At 38.5% G+C, this 14,073-nt stretch overlaps 1 protein-coding gene across 5 annotated transcripts in view; it reads right to left on the minus strand.

The window, feature by feature from the left end:
* MAP3K4 (mitogen-activated protein kinase kinase kinase 4) overlaps positions 1-14,073 on the minus strand; it is a 112,433-nt gene that overhangs the window by 78,276 nt on the left and 20,084 nt on the right. For all 5 annotated transcript variants that reach the window (XM_067560824.1, XM_067560821.1, XM_067560823.1 and 2 more), the window contains exon 2: positions 7,425-7,615. In XM_067560824.1, coding sequence (XP_067416925.1) covers positions 7,425-7,615 — 191 coding nt within the window. The remainder of the gene's footprint in view (positions 1-7,424; positions 7,616-14,073) is intronic.

Below are 14,073 nucleotides of genomic sequence, written 5' to 3' on the forward strand. Positions count from 1 at the left end.
AGAATGAAAGGTTCTGTTTTGGCATACCAAAACATTTTGTCTTTTTTGGTTTGGTCAAAATTATTTGGCAAACTCTGTACAAATCTGCAAATAGTTTTGGTCGACCTGAAATTGCATTTTTCGGTGAATAAATTATTTGTTCGAAAAATGTCAGCCAAGTCTAGTGATAAGTGTGGGGAATGGAATGAATAAGGAAGAAGAATGAGGCCTGATCTACATATGAAAATAGCACTGTTGCTGCAACTGGTTTTGCAGAATTAATGCTGATCATGGATTTAAGTGTAAGTGCAGAGAAGGGAAAAAAAACCTGTATTTGGACCCAGTTCAGCTATACCTGTTGCTAATGCTACACTCTTTCCCCATGTCGACAAACCTGAATTAACAGAGAGGCAGAATAGGGGAACAGGTGACCACCATCTCTGCTGAAGTCTTCTCCATCCAAGCCTATGTTTCTTCTCATCTTCACTATTAATTGCAATCCCTGCTTTATAGGCTACCTAATCCCAAAACTCCATGCTCTATCAAGTGCAGAATGCTACCACCTGCCTTCTCTTGCATACAAAGAAGCATGACCACACATCATCCCTGTCTTAAAAAACCTCATTCACATGAAGGATTTAAATTTAAAATGTCTCTTTCACTTTATAACTCTCTCCATTGACCCACTCCAATCTACTTCTCAGAACTTGCTCTGCTCATCCTACCTTTCCCCTTCATCATCTGCCTATTCTCTGTCCCTCCGCACAATCTCACCCCTCCTTTACCACAGCTTCTGTCACCTGGAATAGCCTTCTTGTGTACCTCAATTCCACACAGACTCTCCACCTCATATCAAAAGTGCTCAGAAATCTTCCTTGCCTCTAACTGAATTTCTCTCTACTACTGCTATTTAATATTTAACTTAGTATCTGTATGTAATGATAAAGCAGCATTTTTGGATGTAGTTTATACGACAGAAGCTGTAAAATAGCCCCCACATAGAATAAAGCTGTGCTGTATTGTATATTGATTAAATTCTGGTGTTGTCTTGGTTATGAGATATTTTAATCAACAAAACTTTGGCTTTGTCTATTTCCTTTCCTGGAAAATGCTGACCTCTTTGGAATGGATGTGACTGCTGCTTGGTATAAAAATAATATCTCTTTTTCTGCCTCTGCTCCCAGCCCCCATCTTTCTCTCAACCCTGCCCTTTTTTGGGAATGGGGAAGGGAAATAAGGAGACCCTAAGCTGGAGGTCTATTCACATTCTTATATGTCCAGTATGTGGACACTGGCTTCTTAACTATAAATCAGCTTCCTTCTATACTATCACCAAATTTTCTTATTTTTAGGTACCCATTATAAGGAATTCCAGCATGTGTACTTAATCAGAACATAAGAACAGCCATACTGAGTCAGACCAATGGTACATCTAGCCCAGTATCCTGCCTTCCAACAGTGGCCAATGCCAGGTGCTTCAGAGGGAATGAATAGAACAGATAATCATCAAGCGATCCATCCTGTCGGCCATTTCCAGCCTCTAGCAAACAGCAATCCCTGCCTATCTTGACTAATAGCCATTGATGGACCTATCCTCCATGAATTTACCTAGTTCTTTTTTGAACCCCGTTGAAATTCACAACATCCTCCGGCAAGGAGTACCATAGGTTGACTGTGCACTCTGTGAAAAAATACTTCCTTTTCTTAGTTTTAAACCTGCTGCCTATTAATTTCATTTGGTGACCCCTAGCCTTTGTATTATGAGAAGGAGTAAAATAACACTTTCTTATTTACTTTCTCCACACCAGTCATGATTTTATAGACTTCTATCATATCCCCCCTTAGTTGTCTCTTTTCCAAGCTGAAAAGTCCCAGTCTTATTAATCTCTCCTCAGATGAAAACTTTTCCATAACCTTAATCATTTTAGTTGCTCTTTTCTGTACCTTTTCTAATTCTAATATATCTTTTTTGTGATGGGGTGACCAGATCTGCATGCAGTATTCAAGATGTGGGCATACCATGAATTTATAAAAAGGCAGTACAATATTTTCTGTCTTATTATCTAGCTCTTTCCTAATGATTCCCAACACTGTGTTAGCTTTTTTGCCTGCTGCTGGACATTGAGTGGATGCTTTCAGAGAACAATCTACAAGGACTACAAGTTGTCTTCTTGAGTAGTAACAACTAACAAAAAACCTATCATTTTATATGTATAGTTGGGATTATGTTTTCCAATGTGCACTACTTTGCATTTATCAACACTGAATTTCATTTAAGATTTTTATTTCATTTAACTCTATGCTTTCTTTCACATATATTGCCACTCCCCCACCAGCACAACCTATTCAGTCTTTCCAATATATTTTGTACCCTGGTATTACTGTGTCCCATTGATTATCCTCATTCCACCAAGTTTCTGTGAGGCCTATTATATCAATATCCTCATTTAATATAGGCACTCAAGTTCGCCCATCTTAGTATTTAGACTTCTAGCATTTGTATATAAAAGCACTTTAAAAAACTGTCACTTTTTAGCTCTCTGCCATTATGTGATGTAATTGAATGGGACTCTCATTTGACTGTTTCTCATCAGATTTTACCCATATTTTATCCTCTTCCATCCTCTCCTCACCAGGATATAGAGAATCTCCATTAATAGATCCTCCCCTAAAGGATGTCTTTGTCCAAACCACATGCTCCTCTGCACCTGTCAGTTTACCCCCAGCCCTTAGTTTAAAAACTGCTCTATGGCCTTTTTAATTTTACGTGCCAACAATCTAGTTCCATTTTGGTTTAGGTGTAGCCCATTCTTCCTGTATAGGATCCCCCTTTCCCAAAAAGGTTCCCCAAATCCTAATCTAAACCCCTCCTCCCTACACCATCAACTCATCCATGCATTGAAACCCTGCAGTTCTGCCTGTCTAACTGGCGCTGCATGTGGAACTGGAAACATTTCAGAGAATGCTACCATGGAGATCCTGGACTTCAATCTCTTACCTAGTAGCCTGAAGCTGGCCTCCAGAACCTCTCTTTTACCCTTCCCCATGTCATTGGTACCTACATGTATCACAACCACCAGCTTCTCCCAGGCACTACACATAAGTCTGTCTAGATGTCTTGAGAGATCTGCAACCTTCATCCAGTGATCAGCTTGTTTAACAGCTGATACCTTCCTTTTTCCTTGTCCAACTATATAACATTTAATTCCGAAGTGCAACATTAAACATTAAAAAAATCCACAAAGGATACTCTTTGCCCCTGAACCTTAGTAAAATTTCTTTCAAGACAGAGAGCTTATTTCTTCATTGTTCAATGTGCTTTGTGCATTTGACAGCATGTGTGTAGCCAGTTTCACAGATTCATCTATATAGTCAGTTGATTATCCCTTTTCTCTGTGCAAGACTCACAGCAGCAAGGTAGATAAAATACATTTAAAAAAAAATGTCATTGTAAAACCACAAAAGGTAAGGGAGAACCTAAGTGTAGCTCTAGACCATGACACTTTTCAACTTTTTTTTTTAAACTGACTAGATTTCAAATTGATTTGTGTTTTTTATTTTTAAAAAAACTAGAGAAAAAGATAGTCCAGGTTTAAAAATGTTAGCATTTAAACAGCCCCTATAAAGCTATGACATTCACACCTAATTTAGGTAAATAAGCAAGCAAAAGAGTGAGTTCCCATCTTTACAGCTATAATTGTTTGATCAGAGAGAGGTTTTTTTGCAAGGCTTGGCTTAGCTAACTGGGCAATAGAAAATTGGTTTACACTGTGATAGTTAGCTCTGTGCAAAGGAAAGATTAGAATTTCCAGAAAATTGTGAAATGTACCAAAAAAACTGAGGAAAGATTGAAATGACAGGATATACGATTTGCTTAAGGTCTGTAATTTTCTCCTGTGGTCAATGTTAAAAGTGCAATTCCACTCTCAAATGGGACTTCTAGGAAGAATGACCGCATGGGGTTTCATATTTGCTGTTGCTCTATGCATTCAATTTCCTGAGTTTGCAAGTGTTAGAAAAAGCTTTCTTTTCTGGAAAAGGAAGAGGATTAATCTGTTCTTCTGGAGATGTCTCCAGAAGAGCCCCCAAATTGTGGGGAGGAATGCAGAGACTCCAACCAATTGTCCAGTCTGTAAACCCATTCCCCTGGCTAAGCAAAGATCCATGCCTGGGAGCAACTGTAGCAAATCTCCCCTTCTGTAGCTACTGAGACTTCTGTTGCCCTTCACCTCCCTGTATTTGGCCTGTTGAATCATGACGGAGGAGGGGAGAATAAATGGAGATAAAGAGCTCATTGTTTCCCAAATGAGACCACACAAAGTTCCAGAAATTTCAGACTCCTGAGGAGGACGACAGGAGAAGGAGGAGAAAGAAAGAGATAAGATGACTTTTTCTTGATGCAATCCCAAAATCAAGTTCAAGAGAGGAGATTTTAATGGCTAAGTAAGGACCTCTGAACTGCTACTCTTCTTGCACCATCTGAGGCAGAGAATCTGGCAAGCATGCAGAAGGGGCACTGCTCTGCCACAAACTTCATGGACAAGTCTGAACTGCAGTCATTAGTTATTGGAAGAAAGGTGCATCACAGATGTTTCAGAGTGTGTGTGTGTGTGTGTGTGTGTGTGTGTGTGGGGGGGGGGGGGGGGGGGGGGAGAGGAGTGAGGAACCAGAAAATAATTGAACTAGTAGAGTTGGTCATGTCATCCTTTTTGTTTCTAAATACAAGTTAGTAAGAAACCCAATGAGAAAGAGATTAGATGGACCAACACTGGTGACACCAATAACTGGCCTTGTTCTTAAAGCTTCGTTAATTCTCAGTTAATTGAAGAATGGGAGTAATTTCATGTTAAAGTAAAATTCAATCAACTTCAGACAGCCAACAAAATGCTTCATGATGTGTTTCAAAAACAGTTTGTTTTGGTGCTTCATTTAAAGCAAATTTTATACAAACTCAGCCTGACTAGAAAGGATTGGTTTTAGTTCAAAAATAAGGAGAATATTTCACTTAGTTCTTTAGTGATAGGAGACTTTCACCTCTCCATCAATTGTCTCAGATTCCCTGCTTTAGCATATTATCTGTATATTATATACAAAAGGAAAATAAATACCGATCCAATATTTTTTAAAATGCTATCAATACGACTAAAAATGCATTATTGTATTCCAGTGAATCTACAATGTGCCAGGCAACCTCCCGCCTCCCACACACAAGAGACAGATCTCATCCCACACAGCTTGAAATCTATCAGCAGAACTTTACCAACATAGACAAAGTTAACCGACAAAAGAAAATTAGTCTTAATAGATATAATACTCCTCCCTCTCTCATGAAGATACAAACACTCAATTTATACTTTCAGTATTTCAGTTCCCTTAAATGTATCAAAACAGCTATGAACTACAGCTGCAGTTACTCTGATTTATATTTTCTTAGTTCAGAGACTGAAGTTTTGTTACCATGGTATTAAAATCACAAGGAAGCAGCTAACAGCAGCTACAGTGTGCCTTCTTTTACATTCTTCTGCAAGGAAGAAGTCTTTTGGGAATGATACTGTAAGGATGACCTTATACAGAAGATGCCTGAAATAGTGGGGAACCAAAAGGTTTGGAAAATGAAGTATTCTATACTGAACATGATTATGAATAGTTGCATTAGACATCTTCACTATATTTTTCTACACTATATTCTGGCAAAGCAATCTTTTTAGTAAACATACATTCAGTGTTAAGATTTCATATATACACTAAAAAAACCTGCTTTAAAAACAAATTTCAACTGGTGCAGTTGGGCCACCAGTGTAACTTTGTCAAACATAACTGTCAAAAATGATTTCTATAAAATTGTAGGTATATTCGGTGTGACGACTGTGAACCAATCGGTTTTTTTTAAAAAATATCTTTAACAAAGCTTTGCACCAATATGAACAGCACTTAAATGTTTCTTTTTTTTTTAATGTAAAGTGGCACTTCCAGTACAACAGAAGTGGCCTACATGTGTTCTAAAGAGGTCTTCTATCAGAAGTCTGACAACTGATGATACTTAACATAAGTAAAATTAATGAACGCCATTAACTTAAAAATTCATACTTCTAACTGAAAAAAGTTTACCTATTATTGTCAGATAATATTACCTATTTACCTGTTGTTACCTTACATTATTATAAATGATTACAGAAAATTACGTTTATTTTTATCAGCTTGTTTATGCTGTGGCTTTGACGGCATTTAGTTAAGTTCACTGTAGAAACCAGTCAATTTTTCCCAGTTTGGGTGGATTTTTCACACAGCAAAATGGGGGGAACAATTACATAAACATGATAATGTAATTATAAAACCACAAAATCTCAAGCATTTCAAAATATTTTCAACTCAGTTTCTTAAATTGGCTAGAGTGGAGAGTGTCCCTTTAGTCATTTTCTTACTTTAAAGATATGAGTGTTTCTATAGCACCTGTGAAATCCTTGAACGGAAGACACTATAAAAGGGCAAATTATAATAAGAAAAGCATGTCTGACTGCCTGATATTATAAAATGCTATCAAATTAATATTACAAGCAACAACTTTGAAAATGATTACTATTCTGAACCCAGTTATAGAATTCCATTCTCTTAAAATCATCCAGTATGTAGTAGTAAAAGAGTCAGCAGGTAAGAACAGTTTCAAGAAAGCAACTTCTGTTAGTAGCCCACCGGTAAGAAGAGAACTGTTAAGTTCACTTAGCAAAACTTGGACAAAAGTGACCAGCATTTCCTGATAATCAACAGCTCTCATGTAGTCCATGCCATGGGAACCAACATGATTCTGACCCCATCTCTTTCTGTGCAATACCCTCCTGGTCAACAGGTCTAAACATCACGTCTACTTGTAAAATTGAGGTTACACAGATAAGAGAAAAAACTAATACAACACAACAACAACAACGAAACTGGTCATTAGTCTTTGCCTGAAATTGCATTATGCTACACACAGGAAAAAATGCTGTCCATCATTCACTGCAGCTGTATAATAAGCTGAATAATTTTGATCAAAATGTTTGTTTGCTTCCAGTGTATTTTCCTATTCATTTTTGTAACAATGTATGCATCTGTATGTACACTTACTAGTGTGGTCAGCCAGTATCTATAGTTTGTTAATAGAATAAAAATATTAACAAAACTAAATGATCTGTACAATTTACAAAAACTGCTTTTTTGATTGCTGACTGCCAGGAAGTAAACAGGTCTGTCTTAAACTGAACTGCAAATGGGAATAGACAATGGCTGCTATGATTTATTGACCAATGTACATTAAATAGAAAGGGGAACTACTGAAAACCTATATTTATCTATAAAAAGGATCTATGAAAAGTTCATAGTAAAAAGTGACTACTGAATGATTACAAAAAAATAGCATGTACTACTAGCTTACGCTTTTTAAACAAAAATCTAAAAAAAAAGTCTCATACCTTTCAAAGTGGAACGGCTAGCAGGTTTCCCAAGGTTATTTTTCTGGTGCTTTTTTGACATACGTTTCATCTGTCGGGGTGTGCTAGGAGGAGAGGTCCCATAGAAAATGTCAGCATTGGCTTTATCTGACAATTCCTCAGGTTCAGATTCAGAGATCTTGCAAGCAACATCTTCTGACGTGCACTCTTGTCTGAACAAGAAAAAAGAAATTCAGAATATGGAGTTAAAAATAGGCTAATTACTTTAGAAAGCTAGCCCATTAATAGATCACCTCTCCACCACAGTGAACTTTCTGTACTTTCCTGCAATTCCCATGTAACGATTCTTTTTCAACCCAGCAAGTTTGTTTTCACCTCCCACTAATGCACAGCTTTGTTATCATCCTTAGTGCTGTGTGTATGTAGTACTTGTCAGACATGTCAATAAGAAAACTTTTAATGGAAATAACAAAAGTTACCATATAGATCTACTATATAGGCAAGAGAACTAGGCTTTTTTAAAAATATGTGTATGAAAAAGATTGTGGGAAACCAAAAATCAAATAAGGGATGGATGATTTTAAGAAAGCCTCAAAAAAATGTACCCAACTACTGAACGTCACTAAAGTTAAACTGGTCATTGGCCAAGTACAGTCCTCCACTAAAACTTTGATACTCCACTCCCTCACATAGGCATTGCCTACATCCATCAAGAGACGCATTCCACTCTGTCTAGTCCTCATACATGAGGGAGAGGGAAGTTCAGTGCCTTTTCCATTGATTTCAATATAAAAAATCTCTCCTTGGCCAAGTCTCTTGTTCCCTGCTTGTAGCAAGTAAATAGCAACCTTGTCATAGTAGGTTTTATTTTGCTAGTCAGCCATTGGGGTTTTTTTTTTTTTGTTTTTTTTTTAAGTCTACCTTGATTGTTAGTGATAGTTTTATATATTATACACAACATCCTAGCTCTTTTGAAATATTACATGCATACATATACTATACAAATACAAACAGGTTAAAATGAACTAAGACGACACGCGCAAGCACTTGACGAAAGGAGTTGTCTTTTCTCTAACCCCAATCCTGTAAACTCTTAGGCACGTGCTTAGCTTTACCCTCTGAGAGCCGCCCTACCAATTTTAATGAGAATACTTATTAGTAAAGTTAAACACAGGCATGTTTGCTGGATCATGACCCACATCTATCTAGTGCCCAGACACTTTCGAGCAGAAGCGGGGACATTTATGGCTCTGTGTTGTCGCAAAGAGATTGATGGTTGATTGACCCCATTGCTGAAATATGTCTTGCAGAATCATGTCGTTCAGTTCCCATGGGTGGTTTTAGCCTAATGGTCTGCTGAGGGTATCCACTGTTGTGTTCTGGTATCCCGGTAAGTATGCGGCTGATATGTTGATGTTGTGTCGGATGCACCAGTTCCGTAATTTAATTGTTTCAGTACATAGGGAGTGGGATATGTAAAACATGCACGCGATGTTGTCAGTAATTACTCTTATCCTCTCAAATTCTCAAGTAAAGTCCTTTCTGTTGTTACATTTTGTGTGTTCTTTGACCAACAGACAGTCTTCGCCCTAATGGCACCAGTTATCTAAAAATATTTGGTCTTAGGAACTAAATTTGTGGTGTATCGTAAAGATCTTACCAAGATCTAGTGCAAAGAACCAATTTTAATCATTTCTTTTGCTCTCCTCTGGACTCTCTCCAGTTAGTCTACATCTTTCCCAAAGTGTGGTGCCCAGAACTGGACATAGTACTCCAGCTGAAGTCTTAGGCTATGTCTACATTGACGGCAGCAAAGTCGCCACCACCAGATCGACTTATCTAGATCAACTGAGAGGTCAGTGTAGACCCGCTCAATCTATCAGGAAGTCAACATTAGTAAACCACCTCCGCAAGTGGCACAGTCCAGTGAAGACACCGCACAGAACAGAAGTACAGCAGTCGACAGGAGTTATGCAAGCTACTCTGCATAGCTTGCGTAACTCCTGTCAACTGCCGCCAAATCGCCGGGTAAGTGTAGACTGGGCCTTATTATCAGTGCTGAATAGAGTAGAGTGGAAGAATTACTTCTGGTGTCTTGCTTACAAACTCATGCTAATACATTCCAGAATTATGTTTACTTTTTTTGCAACAGTACTACATTGTTGACTTCTTTTTAGTTTGTGATCCACTATAACCCCCAGACCTTTTTCTGCAGTATCCTTCGTAGGCAGTCATTTCCCAGTTTCTATTTTTGCATTTAATTATTCTTTCCTAAGTAGTATCTTGCATTTGTCTTATAGAATTTCATCCTGTTTATTTCAAACCATTTCTCCAGTTTGTCAAGATTACTTTGAATTCTAATCCTGTCCTCCAAAGCACCTGCAAAGCCCCTAACCTGGTATCAGCCACAAACTTTAAGTGTATTTTCTATGCCATTCACCAAGGCAACTTTTTACATTTCAAAGATGCTATGTGCTACCAAATATACAAATGTCATTCAATACAGATCTAATATGCAACACAAAATAATCATCTACATATGCCAATTTTTTAGGCCCACAGCATGAAATTATAGCTTTTACATTAAAACAATCTAATGGAAGATTGCAAAAAGCATTACTTAGTATTGCAGATATGCATGTATGAGCAAACTATACAATCAATGCCTATGATACACATTTGCATGACTCCTTTCTCAACTGTAAACGTTACAAAGTGCATAACAGCATTCTCTAAGCACTTTGTATATTACAAGATCCTTAGGGACTGGCAAAGGTTCCTGAAGAGGTCTTGCCTCAATTTGTGCATGCCTTCTTCCATTTTTACTGTGAAGCTTAGATGACCAAGCACATCTGCACACGCAAGTCTTCTGTGCAATTATTTATATGAATATTACAGGTCTTGGAGCCAAATACCCGATCTTTCCTAGCTACATGCTTTACGACAAATCCTGTTCCAAATGAACAGTGCTTACAAATCATGTGATTATTATGTCTCTCAAATTAAACCAAATTTCACCAGGATTCCCAAGAGGCATTTCTCAGTGAGAAATGTTTCTCCGTGATATTTAAACTTTCTTCCTGTAGCCATTTCAGCTGTAGAAAGGTTAACACACATTTTTAAAAAAATATCAAGTAGAAGTATTTTTTTCCTTTCCCTCAATACTCAAAAGTGGCTGAACCATTTTTGCTCAAACCTTTTCAAAACAAACATTCAATGCCAAGCAGAGACCAAGCCTGCAAAATTTTACCCTGAAAAGTGAAAGTTTCAGAAGTTTGTACTGACTGAAATAAGGGCCCGTGATGAACACCAGTATGCAACCTTACCTACAAGGAAGGAGCATATTTTTGTATATTTCTCCCTTTGTCTTAAACTACCTTTACATTACTGACTCAGTTTTGCAGTCAAACAAAAGTCATTACAAAAGACTAGTAATACTGACACACTATTTTGCTATACAGAATTGGCCTTATGATGCAATATGCAGCTCTTACAGAAGAAAATTACACTTTTAACTTGCAAACACTTACTACAACTTTATAATGCCTTTATTTTTTTGAGGAAGCGTATAAGATATACTCATTCAATTTTACCTTGTGTGTGGTTGCTTAGGATAGTTGAAAAGGGATAGCACAGATAGCCCTACAATTAGAATGTAGTTAAAAATCCCCTTGATAGGGGAGCCAAAAATACCTCTCCAACAACTATGTTGGGTCTTTAGAGAAAACGGTAATATAATCTTCCATTTTACTAAAATAAGTAGATGAGATTGAATGCATATAGGGGGCAGATCTGCTGATTATGATGTTTCTGTTTTCACACAGTCAAACTGCAAAATATAGTCTCCAAACAAAATATTAAGTCAAGAACTTCTGTGAAAGATTTTCTTCTTGTTGGCAGGAAAAGTATTATAGAAACAGCTGATGACAATATTTATCTTGCATATCAAATATACAAGAGTATAAGTTATTTAAAGAGAAAAACTACAGTCCTATTAAATGGTCTTGTTTCACACAAAAGCAATTAGAACAAAATACGCACCTAGCATGTACATTAATTAGATCAGGTGTTCGACAGCCAATGCTTGCCAACCTGTAGGCAATGCACATCTCCCCACAAGGGGCACAAAAGCCTAAAAGCAATCAGAGTAACAGAGATCAACTGGTTAAACCACAGGTGCAGAATAATAAATTTGAGTCTGGTGACCATACTATAGCATACATATTACAGTGGCAATTGACAGAGCCAGACATGTACCCAGAAGTCACCTACTACAGGACAGACTCAACAAAGAAAACAACAGACCACCACTGGTCATCACCTACAGTCCTCAGTTAAAATCTCTCCAACACATCATTAAAGATCTACAACCTATCCTAGCAGATGATCCGTCTCTCGCACAGGCAGTGGGCGACAGACCCATCCGAGCTTATAGACAGCCCCCCAACCTGAAGCAAATACTCACCAGCAACCATACACCCTACAAGAAGTCCAATCCAGGAACGTATCCCTGCAACAAATGCCGTTGCCAGCTCTGCCCACACATCGACTCTAGTGATAGCATCACTGGTCTTAACCACATCATTCACACCATAAGGGACTCATTCACCTGCACATCCACTAATGTTATACATGCCATCATGTGCCAGCAATGCCCCTCTGCCATGTACATTGGCCAAACTGGACTATCACTTCGCAAAAGGATAAATAAACACAAATCAGACATAAAAAACAACAACATCCATAAACCAGTCGAAGAACACTTCAATCTCCCAGGACACACTGTCTCTGACCTGAAGTTGCTATACTTCTACAAAAAAACTCCAAAAACAGACTTTAAAGAGAAACTGCTGAGTTAGAAATTATCTGCAAACTTGACACTTTCAAACTGGGTTTAAACAGGGATTTGGAATGGCTCTCTCATTACAAGAAGTAATTTGCTCTGATCACCCATTCTCACTTCCTACTCAATGGTTGTCATTAGGCCTCAAGTACCCGGCTTTCACCCACCTACCCCATTGTTGTCTATGCCTTTGGATACGTATATGTTGCCTCCTATATATGTTGCTAATATTTGCTGTATTATTTCTACCAACTGCATCTGAGGAAGTGGGCTGAAGCCCACGAAAGCTTATGCCTGCTGAAATTAAATTTGTTAGTCTTTAAAGTGCTACAGAACTCTCATTGTTTTTACAGTAGCAATAGTAATCATCCACTAAAACAGTCACTGAGGTGTGCATTCCATAGACTGCTGTTGTGAATAGATTCTTGAAGTTTCAAAAATATTGCACAAAACAGACAAAGGAAGGGCTTCTTTCAGAATGCATCCTATTGCACTCTGCCATTTCAATATAGAAAACTACAAGGTCTATATGAGGTGCTCCACTGATTTACCAAGTGCTCTGCCTGAAAAATATGGATATCAGGCTCACAAATCCAATGGTCTGTAATTGTGATCAACCCAATTGTAACGACAGAAGAAAACATGTTATTAGTTCTGCGTTAATACTTTAATTCAATAAGCTAAGACATACAATCATGTGGTATTTATAACAACAGATTTCAACAGTAATTATAAAAATCCTAAAAAAATTACACCAAATACATATCCTTGCAAGATATACAATTATATATTCATGACAGAAAAGGAGTTTCAGATAAAATGGGTGTTCTGCTGCTTGCTGAAGATTCCAAAGCAAATGATTATTTGAAGTAACATAAATGGCACTATGTAGCAGCCTTAGATTAAAATATACGAATCATCCTTTATATTTCCTATATCTGAAAGAAGCTACAAATTCCATTAGATAAACAGTTTCCTGAAAAATTCCTGAAATTAAACTAGGGTTCTCTCCTCCTTCTTCCCAATTACTTGGTTTGAAGAGAACAATATTTTTGATAGATTAAATTGTAAGCCCCTCGGGGCAATGGCCTTCTTTTTGTTCCGTGTTTGTACAGCACCTAGCACAATAGGGTCCCGGTCTATGACTGGGGGCCCTAGCATTATTGTAATACAATAAATAATAATATACACTATGCAACTTGCACACTGCATGCTCATGAAAAGATACTGGCCTGATTAATAAAATATGCAAAGTTTGTGACTGTCCTGTGCATTCTAGGGATAAACCTCTACTACTGCCTCCTATGTTAAACCATGGTAACTCCTTTAAGGGTAATACAATAAGCCATAGTTTCTCAACCTGTGGTACATGTACCCCTGGGGGTATGCGAGACACAGGCAGGGAGTACCAAGAGAAAAACAGAGTAAACGGGAGGCAGGCAGCAGCTGCTGACTCTGGGGAAGCGAGGTGGCAGCCCCCCAATTCCTGCCCAGTCACAGCTCCCAGCTGGGAGGCAGGCGGCAGCTGCTAGCTTCTGGGGGAGGCGGGTAGCAGCCCACTGCTTCCCACCGGGTCCCAGCTCCCAGGTGGGAACCCTGTGGCAGCCTCCTGCATCTTTCAAGCTGGGCTCGCAACTGGGTGGCAGCTACCCATGCCCCGGCTCCAAGCCAAGGGACAACCTCCCGCACCCCGGCTTGAAGACGGGCAGTAGCCGCCTGCCCATACCCCTGGATCCCAGCCAGCGCAGAAACCTCCTCTGCCGCAGGTCGCATTGGGTGGCAGTCGCCCACCGCCCAGACTGGCAGCCAGGCAGCAGCCACCTGCAA

This window comes from Emydura macquarii, unplaced genomic scaffold, assembly GCF_026122565.2.
Source record: "Emydura macquarii macquarii isolate MOO-44397 ecotype Brisbane River unplaced genomic scaffold, CSIRO-AGI_Emac_v2 contig_2308, whole genome shotgun sequence".
Lineage (NCBI taxonomy): Eukaryota > Metazoa > Chordata > Testudines > Chelidae > Emydura > Emydura macquarii.